Here is a 27,975-nt window from a genome sequence, read left to right on the forward strand (position 1 = left end):
AGCTTAGTTCAGCTTACTTTACTTATATAAAAATATAAAACAATTTGAACAAAATATGTAACAGTAATTAAACTGAGAAGCAGTTTCAAACCCAGTTTGTATAATCTCTGAAACATCTGTTCAAGGAAGATATTTGATAGGAACAGCATCATGGAACAATCTTAAAGTTCAAGATTAAAGAAGGAGGCACTGCAGTACCACCCACGCATGATATTTATTTGCAGTCTTTCTGACTTCATGAAATGGTATGTTTTTAAAATGAAGTCATAACCACAATGAATATCACAATGCTGAACAACCAAGGGAGAACAAATAATTTCAGTAGCCACCTGGCCTATATGACCAAGATGGCATCACAATGTCCTTCAGAGCGACAAAAGCCCAAGAGAATGATAACTTTCCATTTTCTACAAGCAAGTAATAATTACGTTTTTGTTAGAAGAGTTGACTGCAAGGGACCCACACAATTCATTATTTGATTGCAGAAAAATCAGTAAATGTTCCCAAATATTATCCCTTATTTTATGGTATCAAGAAATTTGTTCACCAATGTTAAAACAAAAACTCTTAATTTTACTGAATTCAATGATATTAACTTCTATAGCAATTCTGAGTGATATTTATTTATTAGATTTCTTGCCGCCAATCTCATTAACATGGTAACTCTGGGCATTTTATTGGAGTATCAGGTGCATCTTATTCAAGTATTTGCAATAAAAATACAGTATTTGCAATAAAAATACAAAGAAACTGAACTGGTTTTTTCCTGCAGGATTACAGCATGTGCTATGACCATGAACAAATATGTGGAGGAGAATGTTTCTCAGAAGTCCTATACCACTATAAAATATTTTATGAAAATGCTGAGCAGTGTCAGTGAAACTCTTATCTTTATTTTCATGGGAGTATCTACAGTAGGAAAAAACCATGAATGGAACTGGGCCTTTGTTTGCTTCACTCTGCTATTTTGTTTGATTTGGCGTTCATTAGGTAAGAGCCACTTAAAACTTTCTAGATTGCACTTCAACCTACTTTAGCACTGAAATACGATTATCTTTTAGATAATGAAACTGTGGTTTTGACAAAAAAAATCCTTATTTTTAAGATGTTTTACAGTGATAGAGGGAAATTTTTACAAATGACTCTGAGTAAACCAATTTTTGGTCAGTGAACCCAATGATTATACAAGAAAGAAGGCAGAATTTGGCAGGAGATAACCCATATATCCTATACGGTGTGAAAACACTAACAGTATATTTCAGATTTTCAGTTTCCAGCTAATAGGGAGTCTCTCCTTTTATAGAAATTCCTGAGGCGTTATTGACTTGGCTACCTTAAAACTGCAAAGGGTAGGGGATGGATTTAATTTGTATCCTTATTTTAAATTATAGTAAAAATGCTAGTTTCATTACAAAAACATTTACAATTATAGTAAAAAAAAAAAAGATTTCAGCCATGATGTGTGTATGTATCTACCTTTCTATAATACTGACCGGAAGATTATGACTTGTTTTTGAAGAATTCTGTTACCTTAAATTAAAGGAAGTATTGAAGTACATTTATTTTATTTATTTTTTTTAATGAGTTTTATAAGACTGCCCAATTGCAAGAACAACTGTAGGTGATTCACAAGTTGAACAATCATGAAAATGAGGACTAAAAAAAAATTCTATAGTGTCTTTGGAATATTAAAAAGCAAATGGGTCAACAGAAATAACTGGGACTAATCAATATTTATGTCACTTAATCATCTTATATATATGTTCATCCTACAATCTGCCTGAATGTTTGGGATAAAGTCATGTCATTGCATCTTTGCAGGACAAAACCAGGATGTCCAAAACTCAGATAAATGATCTTAGGGCAGTCACTGCAACAAAGAAACCATGCCCTTAAAAATTTCACTAGCTGACTTTTTTACGGGGAAACACACCTTCTCTGTTAAATGTCATGGGACGAATAGAAACAATTAGGGACAGGCAGTTCTACAGATAACCTGGATCTCTGTTGTGAAGGATTTTATATTAGATAATCAGTACCTTGAATAACATCTAAAAGTTTATATGGAGCCAGTTCAGTCTGTAGAGCAGTGGGCTACCTGGGCACAATGAAGTACATTCATAACTGTTCACACCACTGTATTCTGAATGGTTATCAAAGGCGACTCTATATGGAACATTTTGTAGCAATTTAGACAGCATATGACTAGGGCATAAGTGGCTGTGAGTCATACCCAGGAATGGGTGTAGCTGCAGCAGCCTGGATACAGTTATGATAACAGAATTTTGGCAGAATATGCTGTTCTTTTCCTTGTTCTTATATCTTAATGAATTAGGGAAATGTCTGTCTGATTCCCATATGAACACTATCCATATTGTCGACTTAGGATATGTTTTACTCCTTGTTGCTTCGCTAATGAACCTGTATAACTCTGTCAAAGTCATCTTCCTTATTGTGCAAACTGTCACACAATATGGGCTTGTGCAAAGTTTTTGCTGCTTTTTCTTATTAGGGAAAATCAAAAGCTATTTTTCAAATCTTTTCATCATAACTTGAGTACAGATGGAATTTTAGCAAAAGCAGAGTCCAAGAAGACCCCAATGTTGCACTCCAGCTCTGCTTGGGAGAAATATTTCTTACCAAAGTAGTATACAACCAGGATAATGTCACGCTGAATATTGACAGCCCCAGAGACATTCAGTAATTAAATAGTTAACTATGTGTGTTTTATTAAGATCCTCCTAGTATGATGTAATATCCTGCCACATCATCTTACCTCATATCCTTCTTCTTCATGTTCTGTTGTTTCATTTTCCATTCCTATTCTAATCTCCATCATGTGAAGACGTATTTGTTATTTTGTCCACCGGGACATGTTTATTTTTCTACTTTTATAAGAAAAGAAATATTGCTTTCAAAACAAATGACTGGGCTCTCAGTCCATCACCTCTGTGGTAGGTTAATGTTCAAACGGACATTAATCACTCAAACCGTGACAGATAACAACCTTTAGGCACTGGGGGAAAAACTTGACAAACTAACTTAGTCAGCCTGAGTTGAAGATGTACGGTATATCATTCATCAGCATATTGATAATATCTTATACCATTCTAATCTATTCTGCGCATGCACAGAAGCGTTCGGAGCGGGAGGGCTGAACCTCCCACCGCCGGTATTGGTTTGCAGTACCGAACTGAAGTGAGAGCAACCCACCACTGATTCTGATATAAAAACTTACACCTTACTCAACAGTTTTATGTACTATAGACTAGTGTTTCCCAACCTTGACAACTTGAAGATATCTGGACTGGCTGGGGAATTCTGGGAGTTGAAGTCCAGATATCTTCAAGTTGCCAAGGTTGGGAAACACTGCTATAGACAGTATTGGGTTCCTACCGGTACATTTGAGGATTCCGCACCAGTAGTAAAAATTAAACTGCGTGCACAGCTTCAGGTGTCTTGTGTGCGCACACAAGTCCCAGCGTGTTTTTGCTTCTGCACATGCACAGGAAGCAAAATCTTGTGAGGGGAAGTGCACAAGAGATTTCGGCAATTTTTGCTTACAGGAATCAGTGTTCCCTCTAATTTTTTGGGGGGGTGGGCGGAAAAGTATAGTGTCTGAGCGGCAGTCCCTTTGGGACTGGGCGGCACAGAAATAATAAATAAATAAATAAACAAACAAACAAACAAACAAAAAAACCACCCTGTTTTGCCTCAGAGAATTTCAAAATAAAATACTGTACTGTGTGTCTATAACAGTGAGCTCATAATAGGGCAACTCTGTCAATATCAAAATGCCACTTAAATAGTTGAGCTAGTTTCAAACTAGATTTTGATTTTTTTTTTCTCTTCCTTCCTCTCTTTTTTCTATCTGTTTCTCTCTCTTCCTCTCTCTCTCCTTCCCCCTCTCTCTCTTTCCCTCTCGGCTTCTGGGCAGGTTTGGAAAACTCTGAGTTGATGATGATTTTTAAGTGAGCGATTGCTCACTGCTCAGCTTAGAGGGAACTATGACAGGAATGCACAGAAGCAAAACTCTCACTGAAATCTCTTTCCCGCACTCACAATATTTTGCTACCGGTGCATGCGCACAAGCAAATACACACTGGGACATACCCACAAGACACCCAAAGCTGAGTGCCCAGCACACTAGTAGCAACGAAAACAGGAATCCGCCCATGACTATAGATGTTAAGAGTAGAGAGAGGGTACTACTTCAGCTTCAACCACAACAACACAAGAGCCCACAACAGATACAAGCTTAATATTAACCGCTCCAAACTTGACTGTAAAAAATACGACTTTAGTAATCGAGTTGTCGAAGCGTGGAATTTACTACCGGACTCTGTAGTATCATCCCCTAACCCCCAACAATTTACCCTTAGACTATTCACGGTTGACCTCACCAAGTTCCTAAGAGGTCAGTAAGGGGCATACATAAGTGCACCAGAGTGCCTATCGTCCCCTGTGCTATTGTCTCTCCTATATCTTCTCTTCTATACCTATATCTTTTTCTGCTATTCTCTCATAGTTATATTTCACTCCTTTATTTTCTCCTCTATTCCCCCTTTAATACATTCTACTTTGATTATATCCTCTATAACCCTCATTGTGTATTATTGTGTATTGGACAAAACAAACAAACAAACAAAAATAAATAGATTCTGGTGAGTCTGTCATTGCATTAAATCTATCTCCCCTATCAACACCAACTGAAACTAGCCATTAAAATAGGAAGGGAACTCATATAACACTGTATTTTTCGTTTCTAAATTTTAAGGCTGGTTAAGATACCATGATCAATTTGTGTATGTGTCTGGCTTTTTTTTTTAGGGGTCTTTGCATTGACTCAGGTAATAAATATATTTCGGACAATTCCTATAACATTTAAAGACCAGTTTATAATTGCCTACGGAGGCCTCCGAGGAGCTATATGTTTTTCTCTGGTCTTCCTGCTCCCTTCTGCTGTATTTCCTAGAAAGAAGCTTTTCATTACTGCTGCTATCGTAGTGATATTCTTCACTGTGTTCATTCAGGTAAGAATATTCCAAATAGTTATATGCATAATATGACCAATAATTCTTTTCATATGAAATCTGCAATGTGTCCAATTCACAAAATTAAAAGTGTCACACAAAAAGAAAATAACAGATTATGTTGTCAGAAATTGTATATGTTCGTGGCTGAATATCTCAGATTTGTGTCAAAGCCTTTTTCTAGATTTCATATTCATTGACAATAACCCCAACTATCCAATGAACTAATCCTAAATGTTCAGCTTTATTTCTGATTCCTGCCTTCCTTTTCATCCTCAGTATATTCTCATACTGATTTGTACAACATTACAACACTCTATCCCTCTTGGATGTCAGATACTTTTTTCTAGTTTATGAAGTCTTGACATATTGAAATATTTTCTGGTACCTTTCCTTATACTTGAGTTGCCTGGTAAACTTTATCTAATTCTCTTTATCAAAAATAATCAATCAGTACAATGTGAAATCTTTCCTCAAGCTGCATCTCCTTTCACAACACAAATGTATTTTCCTTTCAAATATTGTAGTATAATGCTATTCATTTATTAGAATGCACATTGAACAAAATGTGGAAATAACATCATGGCAAATTGTGCTGGGCTGAAGTGACCATCATGCTTGTTTCTGCTCTGTACAGGGAATGACAATTCGCCCACTAGTGACCGTTCTTGATGTCAAAAGATCAAATAAGAAGCAGCCAGCAGTCAGTGAGGAAATCTACTGCAGGGTATGTTTGCAATTTGAGGTGCATTACATGCCTTTTTGGAAATGCACAGAACCCTGGTTTCCAAATAATGTTATATATTATCATATCATGTTCAATTGGAGGGACTTTCCTTGTCAAGCGATGATAATGTAACATTTATAACATGCTTTAATTCATTATGTTCCATCAGTTGATCTTGATTATTAGAAATGTATTTTTCAGTTACATTTATTATTGATTTTAAAAACAATTGTATTGTATAACAATTTATCTTATAAAATTTATTTTGATATTGAAATTATATTGGGTAAAAATCAAGATAACTTTTTTCTTACAGAAACAAGTAATATATATCTTTGTTTAATAATGTGATGACTGGTTTCCCCCCCATCCTAGTTCTTTGACCATATAAAGGCTGCTGTTGAAGATGTGTGTGGACACTGGGGTCACAACTTTTGGAGAGATAAGTAAGTAGCATATTTAGTAATGATCTAAAACAGGGGTCTCCAACCTTGGTAATTTTAAGACTTGTGGACTTCAACTCCCAGACCTCAGTTCTGGGAGTTGAAGTCCACAAGCCTTAAAAGTTGTCAAGATTGAAGACCTTGGATCTAAAAGAACAAGTGGAAGAAGCCAACGTATTATTTAATATTTACATTTACAATATTGAAAATGTAAATATTAACATATACTTCAATAAAGTTTAAGAATTAGAAAACACGAATATTTAATTTTGCTTTATTTCTGTCACAAATTCAGAAATTTATTTTAGTTAAAAACTAATTCTCTAAATGTCTACAGTCAGAGTAATTTATAAGAACGAAGAGAAATGTGCCACAGTTTAAATTCATTTTAAATTAATTAACAGAATGGTCCTTGTTTCTTACAGGTTTATAAAATTTGATAAGAAATACCTAAGAAGACTTTTAATTAAGGAAAAACAACCCAAATCAAGAATTGTTGCCCTGTACAAGAAACTGGAAATAAAACAAGCCATTGAAATGGCTGAGAATGGGATGTTAAGCACAGTTCCATCTCTAGCTTCTATCAAGTAAGTAGAGAAAAATATGGAGAAGAATCAGAATATAAATATTAAAAGTACCGGAAATGAATTCTTTACTTCTTTGCAGCCCAAGAAAAGATAAAAAGTACAAAAAGCTCAAAAATTTACTTTCAAACCTTTTTAATTAGTTAATAATAAAATACAAACAGAAAACAAATCAGAAGTAAAAACATATAAGGAAGTGAACGTTAGGAATAACATTGAAAATATTTTGTTTGACCATTGGGAAAAGTTTGACCTTGTTGGAACTGATGAAGCTCCCTTAATGCTATTAGCACCATCACCTGTCAGTTAGATCCTGGATGCGGAAAGTCTCCATATGGTGACTAGCAGGTGGGTTCAGGCAGTGATTACCGTAATTCATCACTCCAGAAAGGAATATTTCTGAGGCATTTTAAGGAGGCTGTGGTTTGTCCTCTTCTTAAAAAAAAAAACTTTGCTTTTTCCACCACTTATCCTATTTTCTCACTTTCCATCTTTTAGCTATTGCTTTTTTCATTCTCTATTTATATTTTTGCAGTATTTTATTTATATTGTTTTACTTTTTTAATATTGTAAGCTAGGGAGTTACTTTGCAGTAAGCTGGGCAGTCAATTGTATCTGTGGTACTCTTGAAGGAGTTCATAAAATCAGGCCATTGCTCCTGTTTATACTTGCAACATTGGAGACCTCTAGTCATGAGCTTCACAAATAGATAGACTTAATGCAAGTTTAATTGGGAGATTAAATACCTAAAACAGCTAAAAAAACCTTCTCACACACACCTAACCTTACATTTATTATCTTCCAATTACAACTTCCCCAAATTCCCAGCCAGAAACTCCTTCCAATCAGAATGGGGGAAATCATTGATTTATACACTGAATTGGTTTGTTTGCATGTGTCTAGGTGTTTTTGCATGCATGTAACATTAGAGTTACAGGTAATTGTATTTTCTATAATGAAGAGGCAGAATTAGGGATAGAGACAGAAATAGATATATAAACTACCTGAATCCAAGAAGAAAATACAAGAAACAACCAACTAAGAAAAAAACCCCTGATGAATATAACCAATATAACCAAAAAGAAAAAAACCCTTAACAATGGCACTCACAACTGGGCCTCAAACCTCAATGAGGTTGTTTATCAAATATCATCAAAATGAGGGCTGGAGTATGAATGGGGGTATTACATATATAGAGGAGATGACCATAGGGGTTTCAGAAATTTACAGTAATTTAAAGTGGCTAAACAGGATTAATATAGAAAACTTTTACTGCTATGTATTAAGAACTTGTTACTCTGATACAACACAATTTTACCAGGAAATACATTCAGCTTTTCAGAACAAAGTTTATATTGAGATTTTGATAATATAAAATATATTTAAATTTAATTGAGGGAAATGTGTTGAAACGCATAAATATTATTAATTCTATAATCAGTTTACATTGATATGAATTATTAATTTGAATTAAATTCTTAAGTATTCATGAATGAAAGACTCTATGGATCAACCTACTTGGGAAAATTGTAGATATATTTAACATTTTGTTAACTTGCACTTTAAATAAATTGCAGATCTACATTATTGATATGAATAGAATAGAATTTTATATGGTTAAGTTGATACTAATCAAAATAGTTTTTTTTTAAATGTAACACATGATAAATATATTATCTTTCTTTTAAATGATTTTCTATTTTTGAAAAAATGTATAGTTCATTATTCCAATGAATGATCTGTTTAGTTCCATATTTTATCTCCTGTTACAACAGTGAACCTCAAGAAAAAATAAATACACCATATTCTGGCCAAATGGATAACATAAGAGAGATTTTAACGAAGAATCTGTATCAGATACGACAAAGAGTAAGTAGACAACAAGATATTAGAATAACACCTTGGTGTGGCTACATCTACTTTTCATTTTCCAGTAAAAACAGTAGCATGCCAACTTAAGATGTGTATTGAGAAATAATTTATATTTCAATGAATGGAATCATGTGCAAATAAATATATTTAGGTTTATGGAATAAGAAAGGTTATGAATGGTTATGCAATGAAGAGAAATAATTATGTTAAGGAAAAAAGACTTCAGAAACATTTGAAATAGACAGCTGGAATTGTTTTCAAATACGTGTCTCTTGATGTTAAAGTTGAGTATACAATACTAGGAGCATAAACACAGTGTTACATGCTGGATCAGATATTTGAAGGCTACAATGTGAGAATGAACATACAGGCTACTCTTCATACATGTAAATATGTCACATTTTTCCTATGCTTGCCCCTAGTGATTTCTGCTGGAATGAAAATGATTGAGCCTTATTCATTTTACATTTAACATACAGGGCAACACCCCCCCCCCCCATATTTCTCATTGATGTTGCAGTAGAAACATAACAATTTTATTTTGTTTGCTAGGAAGGACAGATACCTGTAAAGAACAACAAAATAGCTAAATGTTCATTGCCAATTCAGAGTTTTGTAATTTTGTGTGCATGTGTGTGTGTGTGTGTGCAGGGCCGCCGATAGGGCGGTACTACTGGGAGTGGTGTCACGGGCCCGGCGAAATTGACCAATGAGGGGGGCCCGGTTTTGCCCGCTGGCCTCCTGGCGCCTACAGTAATTTGTGCCCAGTGAGCAGCTCCTCGCACATGCGCAGTACCGGCCCTCTCTTGCCGGCCGCCTGCCTCACCAACGAAAAAGGCCTCGCGAGGCAGGACTCGAAGCCCCGACGGAGCCTTTGGCAGCGCGGTCCTCCAGTCCCAGTCGTGCGGCGAAGGTAGGAGCCCCTTTGGGGTGGCGGTTGCGCTTGTGTTAGTTGCACTTGTGTTAAATTTTGTTTCTTTCCTAAGCAGCCTTCTGTGTAAAAAAATCCATTTGGGAACGAGTCGTTCCCAAATGGATTTTTTTACACAGAAGGCTGCTTAGGAAAGAAACAAAATTTAACACAAGCGCAAGTTGTAGGCTTCGCACGCGTGCGCCAGCGTCCTCCAAAAGGCCCCCCCCGCACACCCTTTTCCAAGGGTGCACACAAAGCCGCGGCTGCCCCGGGCCCCCCTGTGCCTCTAGCTCCCTCGCACCCCCCTGGCTACTCGCCGCTGCCCTCGCCCACCCGCTCCGCCTCTATTTCTTCTCTGCAGGCATTCTCACAGTGGGGGCCACCGGCCAGCGAAGGCGATTTTCAATGTTGGGCATGCAGGCTGACGCGCCCAACTCTCCATCTCCCTGCCAGCCTGCCCGGGCCCCGAAGGTTTTTCTTACTTTGAATTTTCCGGGTTGGGCTGGCAGCAGAGGGATGGGGAGAGCATGCATCAGCCCGCGCGCCCGACATTCCAGGTGCTGTCCCGGTGCGACGCCCCAGAGACCCCTGACCCCGGTTTCCTGGATTCCTGGTGGCGGCGACCGAGCCCTGACCAGTGGGCTCCCGACCGAGCCCTGCCATGGGAACGAAGCGAGTGGGGCGCTCCCCGCCCGGCTGCGGCTCTTGTAACTCGGCCCGGGATGGGTGTGACTCCACGGGGAAAGGGAGGGGAGGGGAGGGGAAGAGAGGGCCAGGAGGACACAGAAGGGAAGGAAGGAAGAAAAATAGGGAGGGAAGGAAGGGAAAGATGGAGGGGAAGGAAGGGGAAGAGGGAGGAGAAGGAAACAGGAAGATAGGTTGGTTGGAATGAAGGAAGAAGGGAAAGAAGAAGAAAGGGGAAGGGAAGGAAGGAAAGGAAAAGAGGGAGGGGGGAAAGGAAGGAAGGAGAGATAGGTTGATTGTAATTGAAAATTACAATTGAAAGTAATTGAAAATTACTTTTGCCAGCCTCCGGAGAACGAGAGAGAGTGAGAGCGATGACAGAACAAGATAGAGAGAAAGTGAGAGAGAGAGAGAGAGAGAGAAAGGGGAAGAGAAAGAGATAGCAAGAGAAAGAGAATGAGAGAGAGAAAGCAAGAGAGAGAGAGAAAGAAAACAAGAGAGGGAAAGTGAGAAAAAGAGAGAGAGAGAAAGAGGGGGAGAGATAGAGAAAGAAAGAGAAAGAAAAGAGAGAGAGATGAGAGAGGAAGGAAGAGTGAGAGAGAGGAAGAAAGCAAGAGAGAGAAAGAGAGAGAGAGAAAGAAAGTAAGAGATGAGAGAGGAAGGAAGAGAGAGAGAGGAAGAAAGCAAGATAGAGATAGAGAAAGAGAGAGAGAGAAAAAGAAAGAAAGAGAGAGAGAGATGAGAGAGGAAGGAAGAGAGTGAGAGAGAGAAAGAAAGCAAGATAGAGAGAGAGAGAAAGAAAGAAAGAAAGAGAGAGAGAGGGGGAAGAAAGCAAGATAGAGAAAGAGAGAGAGATATAGAAAGAGAGAGAAATGAGAGAGGAAGGAAGAGAGTGAGAGAGAGGAAGAAAGCAAGATAGAGAAAGAGAGAGAGAGAAGGAAAGAAAGAAAGAGATGAGAGAGGAAGGAAGAGAGGAAGAGAGAGGAAGAAAGCAAGAGAGAGAAAGAAAGAAAGAGATGAGAGAGGAAGGAAGAGAGTGAAAGAGAGGAAGAAAGAGAGAGAGAGAAGAGTGGAAGGAAGAGAGAGAGAAATGATAGAAAAGGGGAGAAAAAAAGAGAAATGAGAAAATGATTGAGGCAGAGAATGACAGAAAAGAGAGAAAAACAGAGAGAGAAGTGATTCTTGATTTAAAGCATATGGTAAAAGCACAAATAATAACAGAGAAAAAAAACCCAGCCCTCACCTGTTTTTATTAATAGTTTTGCTGGTTGTTTTAGTTTTAATAGTAATGGATTTTGGTTTTTTAAAATTATTATTGACAAAATTGAACGGGTCCAAAGACGGGCTACAAGAATGGTGGAAGGTCTTAAGCATAAAACGTATCAGGAAAGACTTCATGAACTCAATCTGTATAGTCTGGAGGACAGAAGGAAAAGGGGGGACATGATCGAAACATTTAAATATATTAAAGGGTTAAATAAGGTTCAAGAGGGAAGTGTTTTTAATAGGAAAGTGAACACAAGAACAAGGAGACACAATCTGAAGTTAGTTGGGGGAAAGATCAAAAGCAACCTGAGAAAACATTATTTCACTGAAAGAGTAGTAGATCCTTGGAACAAACTTCCAGCAGCCGTGGTTGGTAAATCCACAGTAACTGAATTTAAACATGCCTGGGATAAACATATATCCATCCTAAGATAAAATACAGGAAATAGTATAAGGGCAGACTAGATGGACCATGAGGTCTTTTTCTGCCGTCAGTCTTCTATGTTTCTATGTTTCTATTAATTTCTTTTAATAAAAAAGAAGGGATTTATTTATTTATTTATTTATTATTTATTTATTTATTTCTATGCCGCCCAGTCCCAAGTTTTTCCTTATTTCCAGATTGCATTTCTTCTTGGTGAGGTTCTGCCCATTGCTTCTTTTACTACCTTCAGGTGGCATGGAGAATAAATAGATGCCATCTGCTCTGTGGCAGCCCTTTAAGGATTGGGAAACTACTATTATATTCCCCCTCAGTTTTCTATTTATTGAGCTAAACATACTCATTCTCTTAGCCCTTGTTCATAGGATTTAGCCTCTAGGCCAGGGGTGTCAAACTCAATTTCATTGAGGGCCACATCAGGGCTGTGTTTGACCTCAGAGGGCCGGGGGAGGGCTTGCCCAAGGTGTGTGGCCATGGTGGGCATGGCATGGGATTTGGGGGGCAGTAGTTTTAAAATGGCCGGGGGGGGGGCGACACTTAGGCTGTATGGGGCCCCAAAATTCCTGATGGCGGCCCTGTGTGTGTGGTTGTTGGAAAAGGAACTGTTCATTTCCCCCTTACTCAATAGCAAACAAAACACCTAACAGGGGTATAGCCTACAGGCCACCAATTGCTGTTGAACAGGTTATGTGGTGAAGGATAGAAGTACATTTTTCTGTGATGACTGTTGTAGTTTTTTCACTGAAATCAGATTCACGCATACTTCTGAATACCAGGGAGATTCCCAACTCAATCAATCATACAGTCAACCAGTAGGCTACAAGTCTTGAAAGTTTCATTTTCTAATTAATCTTAATGAAAACACCATGAAAGTGCAAACATTTTCAGCTTTAAAATACAATCCTATCCCAAGGATCCCTGGTAACGTGACTTTTTCCAGCAGAACCTTTGAATCTTTTGAAGGAATAGGCTTCTGAGAGTTGACCTCAAACCATAGCTGCTGTTGGATGCTATAATCATGGAATCTTTTGCCCAGCTTTGGCTAGTGCATAATATTATAGATATTGTTCATATTTTTTATCATATTTATGAATTTCCCCAATTAATCAAAAGCAACACAACAAAAATAACCATAATAATCAGTAGTGGGTTCTAAAACCCTTTACTACCAGTACTGCATGCGCAGAAGCATCCCGCCAGCAATACCAGTTAAAAGCAATATACATATATTTATCAGCTGTCATTCACTATCAATCAGGGCCAATAGTACATTGGCAGGAAAAGTACAACCTTGCAAAATGCAGGTAGGGAACCTTTAGGGAAATTTATACACAGTGGAAGCCCTGTAATCATAAATTCATGCCTGAATCACATCAGAAGCAATTGTGCAATGAACTTTACATGGGCATGCGTTTGAAGGCCATTTGGAAACTGCAATTGGCGCAGAATGAATCAACTTGCATGCTTGCACTTAGTCATATTACACTGGAATTACTCCAGTGTTGTGATTTATTTATTTATTTATTTATTTATTTATTTATTTATTTATTTATTTATTTATTTATTTATTTATTTGATTTGATTTGATTTGATTTGATTTGATTTGATTTGATTTGATTTGATTTGATTTGATTTGATTTGTATGCCGCCCCTCTCCGTAGACTCGGGGCAGCTAACAACAATGATAAAAACAGCATGTGACAATCCAATAATAAAACAACTAAAAACCCTTATTATAAAACCAAACATACACACAAACATACCATGCATAACTTGTAATGTCCTAGGGGGAAGGAATATCTCAACTCCCCCATGCCTGGTGGTATAAATGAGTCTTGAGTAGTTTACGAAAGACAGGGAGGGTGGGGGCAATTCTAATCTCTGGGGGCAGTTGGTTCCAGAGGGCCGAAGCTGCCACAGAGAAGGCTCTTCCCCTGGGGCCCGCCAAATGACATTGTTTAGTCGACGGGACCCGGAGAAGGCCAACTCTGTGGGACCTTATCGGTCGCTGGGATTTGTGCGGTAGCTGGCAGTTCCAGAGGTAATCTTTGTCCAATGCCATGTAGGGCTTTAAAGGTCATGACCAACACTTTGAATTGTGACCGGAAACTGATCGGCAGCCAACGCAAGCCACGGAGTGTTGCATTGCCTTTGCTCCTAATAGGCTTCCAGGTAGAACAATTTAATTCAGTATTTCAAGTTCTGAAGCATGCAGACTTGGCTCCCGGATATCTTTAACTCCATATCTTGATCCTTTTGGTGTACTTTTTGGACCTGGAGAGAATTAGAGTCCTTGTCCAAGGATTGGGAACGCAAAGAGTTCTTCCATGGTGGAACAAACCTATGGACCACTATAACTCAGAAATTCAAATGGCACTTACCCATGACCTTTTAATAAGACTTTGAAGACAGAATCTTCTGCAGAGCAGTTAATGGAGAGCATGTTTGGTGTAGTGGATAAGGTGCTGGCCTAGAAACAGGAAGATTGTTAGTTCTACTCAACCTCAGGCATGAAAGCGGGGTGGATGACTTTGGGCCAATTGTTCTCTCTCAGACCAATCTACTTCACAGGATTCTTGTTGTGGGAAAAATCAGAGGAAGAAAGAGTATATTTTCATTGCTCCGAGTTATATATTTATTTTTTTATTTTTATTTTATTTATTGGATTTGTATGCCGCAGACTCGGGGCGGCTAAAATAAATGAATGGGAAATAAAAAGCTAAATAAAAATTGAGGCTTAGAAAGTGTGGGAATTCTATTCTCCCAATATCAGTTAGAAAGCATCTCAGCTTACATTTGTGTGGAAAACAGTTTAGAGATGTTCATCTTTTTTATCTTGCCATAGTGGAAGTGTATCTTTATGCCTCATCTTACATATCAAATAGGCTGGGTTATATAAATATTGTCTGTAAGATTAGTGACATATCTGATATTTTACATCTAAGTTATTAGAGTAAATTGTGGTACAAAATACAGTTATCAAAATAATCAATTACTTTTGAAATATTGCATCATTTTCAGGTGTTACATTATGCTAATTATGCTTTTAAGTTATATTTTTGAGTTATCTTGAAAACATAATATGATGCAGGAAGATTTTATATCAGAACTGTCATAATTAATATATATTTTAAAGCATATTTTTCCTTGTTTGTTGCAGACTCCATCATATAATAGATACAGTCTTGCTGAAGATGCAAATGAAAAGCAAGCCAAAGAAATTTTGATTCGTCGCCGACATAGCCTAAGGGAGAGCATTCGGAAGAGCAACAGTTTGTCAAGAACAGTACTTATATATACATATATATTTAATATGTTTTACATGAATTTTATTAAACAATGTATTTTACTATATGAATGAAGCATTTAGGCCTCTAAATGATTCTCAATAAGTTGATTCTGTATCACAAATTATTGATTCTTTTTCAAGATAACACATGAAATCAACGAAAGATATTAATGTACAAGTACTGTACATTTTCCATAGGAGATTAAGAGGGACCACTATTTTGGTTTCATACTCAAATATTTCTTTATAGCAAGAGCCTCCAAATACACTGCTCAAAAAATTAAAGAGAACACTTAAACAACACAATATAACTCCAAGTAAATCAAACTTCTGTGAAATCAAACTGTCCACGTAGGAAGCAACACTGATTGACAATCAATTTCACATGCTGTTGTGCACATTCAACTTTGTACAGGACAAAGTATTCAATAAGAATATTTCATTTATTCAGATCTAGGATGTGTTCTTTGAGTGTTCCCTTTATTTTTTTGAGCAGTATATTTTTTAAGGACAACTATGTCTTTTTAGTGGAAAATATGTAAACAATTAAAAATATATACAAGTTATATCACAATATACCTAGATTGGTAAACCAAACATCTGCAACAGTAGTTTTTATTAGTCATTTTATTAACATTTGGGAGGAATAGTTATTATTTAGTCAAAATATGACTAATCTTTATCTTTATTTAAATGTAGAAAATAAAAATAATTCATTCTTAATGGAAATAACAACCCTTCTTCCCTTTTCTCCCTTCTGATTTGCTTTGGCAAATTATTTTACTGTCTATATAAATCATGAATTAAAGGAATGTAAAGGAATCATGTTTAAACAATTCTTGAGCATATCTAAAAAATATGAGTAGAAATAGTTACAATCTTTGTTGCTCCAAAGTAGTAAGATTTAACTGCCTGGCTTATAGTACATGGCCTTTCAAATTTATCCTTATGCTGTTCGCTTGCACCTAATTTCAAGTATAGAATTTTTGAATCCTGTTGGAGCAGCTAGGCAGGGTAGTGAAAGCCGTTGTACTGAATGATTTTTCTTTTTAAAAAGTGGGTTACAGTGGGACTAAATAAAGTACAGTGGAACCCCGACATAAGAGCTGCTCTACTTAAGAGCAACTCGAGATAAGAGCTGGGAGGGGAGAGATATTTTTGTTCTACTTACAAGCCCAAATTCGAGATACAAGCGCCAAGGAGCTGTCTCCTGAAGCCAAACGCTAACTTCCGCGTTCGGCTTCAGGAGACAGCTGCGAAGCGGCACGCGTGTTTTAAAAGGTTGCAGCCGGCCTGGGGGGCTCGGGGGGGTGCTTGCAGCTTTCTTTCTTGCTCTTTTTCTTTCTCTCTTTTACCTTCCCTTCCTCTATTTCTTCTTTTCTTTCTCCTTCCCACCTTCTTCCCTCCCTCCCTCCCTTCACTCATTCCTCTCTTACTCTCCCCTTTCATAAGTTTCCTTGCTTCCTTCCTCTGTTCCTGTCCCTTCCCTCTTTCCTTCCTTCCTTCCCACACTCCGTCCATTCATTCATTCACCCATTCCTCTCTTGATCGCTTAAAGCCGGTCCCTGGTGCAAAAAGGGTTGGGGACCTCTGTCCTACAGCATTGGGTGGCAGAGAAGTTGAACATATGTAAATTTAAAAGTTTAAGAAAGTTTACAAGTTAAGTGAAAGAAACTTCATTATTCATTTATATGTACATGTACATTTCTTCATTAAAAACATGTCTTTCTGCATAATTTAGACTAACTTTGTGAGTTTTTTGAGGGCTTCAACCAATTAAAATTATTTACATTAATTCCTATGGGGAAAAGTCGTTCGAGATAAGAGCTGCTCGACTTAAGAGCCCAGGTCCGGAACGAATTAAACTCGTATCTCGAGGTACCACTGTATACAATAGATAGCAAAGGAAAATCTAATTAAATCTAATTTATGGATTTAAAAGCTAGAGCCCTTAGTTGCAGGCCCTTTGTCCTGATGCCAGCCTTTAAGACCAAGTCTTTTCTGGTAGATTAACACAAAGTCACATTTCATCCATTTAATACAGGGAGGTTAGCATATATAGATGTCATTAATCATTGCTCTCACAAAGAGCTTCACTTGGTGAGCTACTACTTGATGTTACTACTACCTCATTTAATAATTACCTTTAAAATGTCACTTGAAATACAATTTCTTTAAAAAAAAGGAAATGGAGAGTCGTCAGCCCAGTGGTGAAAGTTTTGTGGGCGTGGCTTGGTGGGCATGGTGTTGCTTGATAGGCGTGGCAGGGAAAGGATATTGCAAAACGGATATATTGTTTGGATAGTTGGTAGATGGTTGAGGTAGTGGCTGTTGTGTCTGTACACGTGGTTGTTGAGCTAGTGATTGAGGTAGTGGTTGTTATATTGGAATATCAATTTGAGCATTTGAATTTCCATTTGTCTGGTGCTGTAATTTTTTAATTACAGCACCAGCGTGATTTTATGCCTGCCTCCCTGCATACTTCCATGGAATCAGTGTATGTTGTTTGTGATTTTATGGTTGCCTCTAAGTTTTGAAATCCATCAGACATGGTAATTAGATCATCCATTACTGGTAGACATGATGGACCAGTTGGGAAAGCTTTGCATGGAGGCACTTAATAGATATTTCAAGGAGAAGCAGAGATTGATGGTTTTAGGATCATTTAAAAGATATTAGGATGTTACTGATTTGGATTTTTGCTCTGATCTCAGTACAAAAGTAGTGGGTGGTTGATTAAATAGGATTTCTCTTTTCTTCCAACCTAAAAGGGTGGGAAGTGTTCTAAAATTGAACACATGGCTATTGTTAGAATTATGCCTATATATTCCTTTTTCTATTTTAAAACGAATAGAATGCTCCTTATACTGATTGCTAGTCAATGAAAAGCTATACTAATATTTGACTTGTATTGTATTTCTTTCTGCCTGAACACATTCTATGCTTCTTTTTGCAGGCGAACATGAAATCACCACGTTACTTATCACTGCCTAAAAATGCGAAACTTGCAGAGAAAACACGGAAAAGAACTCAATCCTCTTTTAAAGGTAATGCAGTTTTGGAATAAAAAGAAGAATGAATTATTCAGCATTTTCACTGCCATATAATATAGTTAATTATATTATAAATTGTTCTTATCCAGTTCTATGCTAGTTTTATGTTTTGTATCTTTATATCAGATATAGTTTGACCACCATTTCAAATACGTTCTTCCATGTCTTAATTCTAGAAAACATTTTCCTGATTGTAAGTTTTAATTTTATTTATGACACTATACAAAGCAAAGATTTATTTAGGCATAATAGAAGAGGTGAAAAATGGCACTTACACAGTCTTTAATTATAGATACCATAGTTATCTAAAGAAATATGGGATTTTTGCATACATGCACATATATATCCCTGAATCAACTAGAAATTAACTAGGTGATACTTTTTATTCAGCCTTGTCAAGAATAAAGTAATAAGTTAAAAAAAAAGTGTGGTCTTGATATATTTATTTATTAAATGTATTGGCTACCCATTTTACCACAAGGTAACTCTGGGTGGCTTACAATATAATAAAAGGATACAACTATGCAAAATGTATACACAATACAAATAAAATGCTATAAAAATATAAATACTCAGTCCTAACTGAAAGATGGGGAGGGAGGAGTAGGATGAGCAGGGAGAATGTGGGATTTGTTATGAATCTATTAACTACCTACAATGTGAAGCCTCCCTCCCTCCATTGCAGCCCCATGTCAACTGGAAATCCAGGGCTTTAAGAACAAGATTAGAAGGGTGGGCACTGACCTTACTCAGAGGGAAGGGGCAAGATGCTCCAAAGGATAGGTGCAACGGTATAGAAGTCTCTTTTGGGGCCTGAAGCTGCCGGCACGATTGGGGCGGACCAAACCCCATTGGCATAACCTGGATACAAGCCATGGAGGACTTTAAAGGTGATTACCAACACCCAGAAATGTGTAAAACAATAAAACGAAACCCCCTAACTATTTAGTTCCTGCCCCAACCTTAGCAAAAATAATGGAATTGGACTGGCCCTTGGTACTACGGTTGTAATATAGTAGACAGACTACTTCTTATAAGTGGAATGATCTGCTCCAATGTTGCAAAACCTCTGTTCTGAGGATGGGATTGGACATTTGTAATCACAATATTTCATTATCAAAATATGTATAATCTACATTGCAGATATTCCCTGGAGCATATAGAAGAGATGGTAGATTATTGAGAATTATGCAAACGACTTACAATTGCTTTGGATTAAGCCTGTTAGTTCAGTTGATTCCACGTGCTTCTTCCTATTCTAAGTAACTGCCAAGGATTTCTGGCTTCTCTTTGTCACATGTCTACGTTTTGTGTCATGTATTTGTCTGTCATGTATAATTTGTTCCTGATTATGTTGATAGCTCAGAGTCTATTATTTGTCTATGGCTTCCTATTACAGCCTTTGACTGTTGTCAGTTTGAGGAAACTCCAGGATTTCTCTTAACAGTTTGGGATATAGTACATATAACAGGTTGTAGATAAACTGGGGAACAACAATTTTGTTGTCTTAAATCTGTCACTTGTTTTCAACTAAGTTTTGGCTTCTGGATCCAAAAATAACCACAGTTTTTTTCTATCACGTCAACTTTTTAAGCTATAAGATACCCTCAAAAGTCATACAAATTGTGCATATACTGTTTACGAAGAATAATTTTATTTTTACAAAGGCTATAATAGTTACTGTAAGTTAAATTGTGTTCCTACAAATAGTTGTTTTTTTAATCGAACAGTAATTATACATTTTAAGGTAAAAATTTTCGCTTATAGCTTTTTCTGGAGTGTTTAATCTGTGGACATTCTTGCTTAATGCTCCAACAATAGTTAGCCATCATATGTACATCCCATCTACCTTGACACCATGCCTCCATGACCTTCAAATCTTGGTGGAATTGCTCATTGCTCATCACTGACTGCACCAAGATTTTCTGGGAAGTTAGAAAGATGGCTATGTAAAAAATGCAATTTGATGCTCATATTGTCTAATTAACTATATAAGGTGTAGAGAAAAAACTTGACGTGGTAGAAGAAAACTAACTACAGTTTTGAAACCAGCACACCTAATTAAGTATAAAAAAGCTCAAAAATCAAACTGAACAGAAATTTTTCCCCAATGAATAGTAGAAAATATACTAAATGAAGCCAGCAACCAAGCAATTTTTCATATGGTGAATCCTGCCAAATGGTATCACAAGTATTAAAAGAATTAAAAATGATGGGGGCATTTACTTTGCATTTCAGCCACTTTAAGTTACCAGACTAAACACTATAAACAGTATTTTATGTAAGAACCAATTTCCTAATTTATATTATCATTATTACAAACCTGCTTTGGGATAAACCATAAATAGATTTTGGGATGTTATGTCTTTTAAATTCTTGTCTGTCTCTTCCTTTGTAAAAATAAGCTATGTACCCTAGGATAGACAGTATTTACATTTCTGATTCTATGCTTGTGCAATTAATTTGCCCAATTATTTTTGTCTCTGTTCAATGTTTTTGTGTAGTATATATGTGGATTGTATTTTCTTCTCCTTCTTCTGTCTTATCTAATATACATTTCTTTTGTCAAGTCATGTAGTGTGAATCCATCATGTTGTGCATGTGTGTTCATATTTGCAATAAAATGTGCAGTCAGTTATTTGACTATTGTGTTCTTACTCACTTCATTGTAGAGAGGGACTCTAGTCCCTCTCATCAATTTCTTATAGTATCTGGACCTACTGCAGGGGTACTTACAGACCATAAAGATTCATGTCGATTAAGTGCCTTTGAAGTTTTATACCATACCCGTATGTTTAAGGACATGTGTTATAAAGTGCATTGTATAGCACAATTTCAGCATGATTGCAATGCCTCCTATTTTCTGTCTGTAAGAAGGTAGAGAAAATTTTGCTAGAATTTAGTAGGTTAAGATAGGCTCCCGAGAGCATTTGGCTGAATTGAGCAAATCTGATATACACGCCTATCTATTTAGTCCTATGTTGATTATTATCCCATTAAAAAAAGAATCCTGCAAAACCTGTTTGGTCAGAAATAAGAGTAGGAGATTTATTGGAAGGTTTTTTTGGTAACACCTTCAATTATGTAAAAGAAACTATTGTAGTTTTCTTGAATGGCTTTCCAAAGACTATAACCTGAGCTAATTTGGGGCTGTCCAAAGATTTGAACAAGCCCTTCCTATGATTGGATTGGAGATTATATCACCCAATCTGTTTTTTTAAAGGGTTTTGCTTCCAATACTATTCAAACAGCTATATAAAGGATTAGAAGTTCAAACTGTTCCTGTCCATATACTGTATTGTAATTCTCTGGTTCTCAAACATAGATTCGTAATATTATGTGTTTTCACTATTTATCCTAACATTGCTGATATTTTTCAAATTCTCTAACTAGAATATGCAATAACATATGGTGCTGGAAAGTATCATGTGGCCATAATTTTCAAGCAAAGAAGAGTCTGTAGCCTTTTCTTTGAAATGGTTGCTTTGGTAACCTGGAGAACTTAACCAAATGTTAATAAAAAACTGCCATTTATACTAGCTTTATGCTTAGGATGTTCATATTTTTAAAGCTTGCTTAAAATACAAACAAATTTAAAAGTTTTTTAAATTTTGAAGAAAACTGAATGACGGCAATGTTGTGTTCTTTTATTTGTTTCTTTTCATTATGACAGCTCTTTATATTTTAACACAGATATGATGTTGCTTATTTTTGCACTAGTTTTTACTTAAAGGTTAGCAACTGAAGTAATAAAGTTACAGAGAACCACAAATGTTTTTATTGTGAAGTCACATAATAGGAAAAACAATAGTTTAGTCTTTTATAAAAATGTAGTCCAGAAAACTGCCAATGAAAATGATGAATCTGGTAATGTTGGTTTGTGTTTATGTACAACTGTCTTTTATCTTGATGAAACTGTGACATGAGAAAGTGCACTTCAGTTATTTTGACAAAAAACTTTTATCTAGTAAAAACAAGAATTAACATTCTTGTTAATTGTAATTTTTGTAGTAAAAAGGTACCAGTTCTCAGATAATATAAGCAGCTTTGCTTTAAATTAGTAAAGATAACAATGATGTTAATTATGCAAATGAGGTAAAACATGTCTCATATTCCATAGCTACGGTAATTTGTGCTTTAAGGTTATTCACAGAATTTCCCCCGTTATTTTTCTTGATTGTGTCCATTTATGGCCTCTCACCAATTTCTTCTCACCAATTCTCTCTTTGGAAAATCTCATTTGAAATAAATATTATGCAAAACTGGCACTGAACAAGAGCGTTCCTTGAATTTTAAGTAGATCACAGGTTAAGTATGTCTATGTTTACAGGAATATATTAGCTTCATTATACACATTATGTAAGCAAGAAAATGTGGCTTTCTGGCAATCTGCCATCCACTGTGTACCGTCCTACAGAAAGATTTACATATTTATTTTTATTAATTAAAGTTATTTAACCACCCATCTCATGAGAAGTGATTCTGGGCAATTAAATATGCTCTCACTCAGTGTACCAACCAATGTGCATTGGTCTTCTCCTTATGTGATTGCATTTGTTAGAAAAGAATATCCAGTGAAGACTATGGTTCCAATTGACTTAATATATTTAACATTCCTCAGAATGTTATGTTTTTGTGCCATAACCTATTACAACAGTATATTATTATATCTATATCTATCTACCTATCTATATATTTTAAATTTGCAGTAAGTGACAGCAGTGATTCTGAATCTGACCATACCATGGTGCTGAATTTAAAATCCCAAGCGGGGAAAATTTTGAGAGATCAAAGACTTCGTCAGCAACAATGCAGAATTGAGTGGAAGAATGAAACTGGCAGAGACAATGGTGGTACATCGAGCTGCTCTCAAGGAACAACAAGAGGCTTCCGGCAACCACTGTTGCCAAGGCCAGCATTTCGCACAGTGAATGAAGAATCAACTGAAGATGATAGATCAGTCAAGCCCCTGCCACCCCCTCGATTAGTCCGGCAGGCATCAAAAGCTGAAAGGCCAAGAGATAAATCTGAAAATAACCATAGCAATAATTATTAAACAGATATGAATGCCCAAACAGTACATATACTAGACGAGCATGATGTAAATGGTAGTAGGGCAGTTGGATTCAAAACCTGGCCCTAGACTTGTGGATTTGGCAAGGAAGGAAAGAAAATCTAGACAGAAATCAAATAGGAAGAAATTATTAACTTCTCAGGGATCAAATAATGTAAATTATATAACGAAGACAACTTTGATCAATTATTATATATTGTATGCCTGACATGTGACTTATCTTCAAATGAAAGGCTATCAGATCTGAACGGTAAGAGTCCAGACCATCACTAGAGGTAGTCCTAAACAAAGTCAGATTTTAATTAGGAATTGCACTAAAAATTTCCCGTCCTGTTAAAATATATCCAATATACCAGCACACAGTTAGGGGCTACTTTAAAGAAGATTCTGTAAGAACAAAAAAGGTTATCTTGATTTGGAGATCTAATCCCCATACTCTGTAGGTTCAAAGGAGCTTACTTTAGGTAAATGGGAATAAATTTTGCACATTATTAAAACTGCATACTTGAACCACAAAGCCAACTATAGCAGTTGTCAACTATTTTCTTGACAATCTTTTACTCCTTACATTCACTCCTCTGCTTTGCTATTATGAATCACAGATTTGTTCGTGGATATTTATAGGAATTTATATGAAGATTCCATCCCTATTTGTATCTCCATATGCAACATGACTTATACAGATGGGGCAGGGGACTGGGATCACAATAGCACAACGCTCATTCTGCGCCTCTTCCCCCATGTATTTAAAAGGTACAATCCAATGTAAACCATTGTTTACCGTTTGTCTATATTATTTGTTCATAATAATGCATAGATTAGTCTGCTCATCAACTCAGGTAATATTCAGTCCGCCTTCAAAGTCCAAATTCTAATATTCTGTAGAAATGTACGTAGCACAACTACTTGTTCCAATCATCATGCTTTTAACTAAGTTAATGGTTTTAAGTTTATTTATTTATTTAACCATATTGAAGTTATTTTAAAATTATGTGTCCCTAGATACATTTTTTTTTAAAAAAGAGCAATATAATTAAAATAATCATTGCTTTAAGAAAACAGGAGTCTTGCTGTAATACTCTATTAATATGCACTATTAGTAATCTCTTTTCATTGAAAGTAGTCGCCATCAGAAGAAAAAATAATGTTCATTTATTGTACATACCCACATACATAATTTAATCACAAATCAGATGATTATTAGATTATCTTTATTGATTAGCCTGTAGGCCTTGTCAGCTCAAATCAGAAGTATTTTTCAGTTATTTATTGGTCTTAATAATATGTTCTTCTTGATATAACATTAGAAATATAGACTGAAATTAATCAGTATTTGCTTTACAAATGAAATTGTCCTACAGATAGTAAAAAAAAAAAAAGGTATGCGATAGATCTCCAGAATATGTGATGCTGATAAATTATACTTATGACTTAGGCTGCCTACGCATAGTCACAATATTGTGGTGCACTGTTGTTTGATCCTGTTGCTATGAGCTGAAATTCAGTTCACCATTAAATGGTTCAAAAAAAAGGTCTTTACTGCCATCTATTGGTAAATACACAAATAACTTTCTTTGGTCTTTTAGAATAGAAAACTCTGTTCTTGTAAACATAAAAGACATTGTTTTAAATATATCAGCAATCACCTGATGTTATTATTTTTAATGCAGGCCATGTATTACCTTCTCTGGAAAAGAATCTGATAACATTTTGACAACATAAAAGTTACTTAGACTTTTGGATAGACATTGATAAGATGCAATGGGAACAAATGTTCTTTATCAATATGTATTAAGAAATAGGATAAAGTAACATTTGTAGAATTAGCTAAATTGACAATGTGAGAAAAGCCAAACCTAATTTATTGGTACAATGTTAACACTTTCATCCAACATACGGTTAAGTCATACGTTACACAGGAACGCAGCATACACCAACCCTGGTGAAATTATTATTAAAACTATTCCAGAAGTGGTTTGGAGTTCTGGTGTACTGGACATCAATACAATATACTTCTTTCCTTTTCCTGTAATTTTGATTGTTATTTGCATTACAGGCTGTCACCTACTGTTGCCACATGAAGGGATATTTGCTAATTATAACCATTTTGATTTGGCTGTATAGCTTAATAAGAATGGTTAAAAATGCAAAACCTCAAAAAATAATTTAAGAATTGAATTTTGCCCACATAATTTTCATGTTTTATAGTCATTGGGAGTGCTGCAAGAAATAATTCTGCCACTTTAGTACAATCTTGACCGATGGAATTTAAGAAAAATTTGGCGTGCTAGAAAATGAATCACTAACAGGAATTAAGGTTGATACAATTTTCATGGTTAAACAAAAAACATGTAATTCTGCACAGGTCAGCTATCAATATTTATTTTTAAAAGGATATCCCATGTCTTAGGAGATGTATATGAAATAGTACCTCTCCCACTCCAGCTCAGATAGGAATGACTATCTATAAAGCATTGTGAAAGTTCACAAAACTAAGTTTCATCAATAGCACTGACATCAGATGTCCTCATACGTGAAATGATTCTATTGAATATGAAACATTAGCAGAAAAATCCTTTTCCACGTATATATATAGTGTATTTCAAAGTATAAACCATGATAATGGAAAACTTGTAGAATGAAATTCCTTTTCTACATTCTGATAAAGATGAAGTTCTTGAATCCCTTGTATTCTTTGTAGAAATTCTTTGTAGTAATGATTATTATTATGGTGAAGCCCTAAAAGGTAAATTTCCTGCTGGTGTTCATGTATACCCTTCCTATTTCTTTCCATCAAGATAAAAAAGTGGAAATGTTGTTAAGATACAGAGTTTTGTGATAATATGACTCACAGATAACAATTGAATTAATTTTTGTAAAGGAAAAATATTTGTAAGAACTCATGGAACATAAAATGTCATTATCACTGAACGTAATCATTACTGACAACTAAAGTATTTTTATTGTATTTAATTTTATTTTTTTTGTATTCTGCCTTTATTATTTTTATAAATAACTCAAGGCAGTGAACATATTGAACGTATTTTCTTCCTATTTTTCCCACATTAAACTTTGAGGTGAGTTGGGAAAAGAGAAGTGATTGAGCCAGCTGACTTTTAAGGCTAGGGGAGAACTAGAACTGCTGTTTAGCTTGGTGCTTTAACCATTAGACCAACTATTTCCAAACTTTGTTTTTAACTGCAGAATACACATGCATGCAGTACATGCATATACATCTCAATATTCCAATGAATACACCAATACATTCACCGTCTCTTTCATATCTCATGAGCTGTGGTGGTGCAGTGGTCAGAATACAGTGGTCAGAATACAGTAATGTAGGCTACTTTTGTTGACTGCCGGAAGTTTGGAAGTTTGATTCTCACCAGCTCAAAGTTGACTCAGCCTTCCATCCTTCCAAGGTCAGTAAAATTATTGTTGGGGGCAATGTGCTGATTCTATAAACTGCAGTAAAGCACTGTGAAGCGGTATATAAGTCTAAATCTAAGTGCTCTTGCTCTTGCTGCAAACCATTCTTGCTTTTATTACAATCATATGGTGTTCGCATATTGCCATTTTTTACTTTGTGAGGTTCCCATTAGCTCAACCAAATTATAAAATTCTCAGTTTTTGATTCCTTCTTGATCATTCATATAGTAGTTTTTCAACTCAGTCGTATATACTATCTGACCAAACCATCTCAAAGTATTTCATGCAAGCGATAATGTCATGCCCCTAGTGATGGGCTCCTACGGGTATGGTCAGGAATGCAGTACCGGTAGCAAAATTTGGAGCTCCACCCCAGAGCACCCAATTTGCACTGAAAGACGTTGAAACAAAATGCATAAGCCACACACAGTGTGGTAGTGAAAGTTTTGGTAGCTCATCACTGCATGCCCCCCTTTGGAGTCTCAATTTGCGGGGAAAGATGAGCTGGAACAATAGCAGACAGAGATCGAAAGGGAGGGTTCCTTGGCTTTGGAGGAAACTGGGGAAGGGCAGAGTCAGTCTGGGCAAGGCTTTTCAGGATCAGAAAGGCTTGCAGATAGGGAAAAGTAAGAGAGACAGAGCTCAGGCAAAGAGCAAGGACACCCCCCCCCCAATCTTAGAACATGGAGAAGAAAGACAGCGAGAACAACGCAGACTGAGCTGGCTATGAAGGAGGAGTGTGTCCCATGCACCTTCACAAGGCACACCTGGTGATTGAGATGTAAGGAGATGCCAGTGGGAGGGGGGCATTTGTCTGGAACAAATGTTGAATCTGTGGAGCCTTGTGTGCACTTGCCAATACCTGGAGATTACTATGCTCTGTCTTGTGGGGCTTGACCTGTTTGCCTGTTTCGCAAAAGTTCTTGCTCTGGTTACTGTTCGGCTAACTTGGCTTACTGGACTGCTGGCCCTGGTTACTGTTTGGCTAACCTGGCTTACTGGACTGCTGGCCCTGGTTACTGTTTGGCTAACCTGGCTTACTGGACTGCTGGCCCTGGTTACTGTTGGGCTAACCTGGATTATTGGATTGCTGGCCCTGGTTGTTTGACTAAACCTAACTTATTAGACTGCTGGCCCTGGTTACTGTTCTGACCCAGTCTTAGTAG

General features: G+C 36.5%; 2 protein-coding genes across 3 annotated transcripts in view; both read left to right on the forward strand.

Annotated features, from left to right (window-relative positions):
- The window catches only part of LOC139166874 (sodium/hydrogen exchanger 2-like), a 51,427-nt gene extending 25,116 nt beyond the window's left edge, over positions 1-26,311 (forward strand). The window contains exons 4-12 of one of the 2 annotated variants that reach the window (XM_070751056.1): positions 773-990; positions 4,831-5,033; positions 5,671-5,760; positions 6,136-6,206; positions 6,629-6,790; positions 8,563-8,656; positions 15,125-15,250; positions 18,210-18,300; positions 23,016-26,311. In XM_070751056.1, the coding sequence (XP_070607157.1) occupies positions 773-990; positions 4,831-5,033; positions 5,671-5,760; positions 6,136-6,206; positions 6,629-6,790; positions 8,563-8,656; positions 15,125-15,250; positions 18,210-18,300; positions 23,016-23,362 (1,402 nt within the window). In that variant the 3' untranslated portion in view covers positions 23,363-26,311. Of the gene's footprint in view, positions 1-772; positions 991-4,830; positions 5,034-5,670; positions 5,761-6,135; positions 6,207-6,628; positions 6,791-8,562; positions 8,657-15,124; positions 15,251-18,209; positions 18,301-19,449; positions 21,503-23,015 lie in introns of those variants that run through there. The other variant, XM_070751057.1, reaches the window with a different exon arrangement.
- LOC139166873 (complement factor H-like) overlaps positions 1-27,975 on the forward strand; it is a 1,233,958-nt gene that overhangs the window by 835,091 nt on the left and 370,892 nt on the right. The gene's annotated exons all lie outside the window — the stretch shown is intronic.

The sequence above is a fragment of the Erythrolamprus reginae genome, chromosome 4, assembly GCF_031021105.1.
Source record: "Erythrolamprus reginae isolate rEryReg1 chromosome 4, rEryReg1.hap1, whole genome shotgun sequence".
Classification (NCBI taxonomy): domain Eukaryota; kingdom Metazoa; phylum Chordata; class Lepidosauria; order Squamata; family Dipsadidae; genus Erythrolamprus; species Erythrolamprus reginae.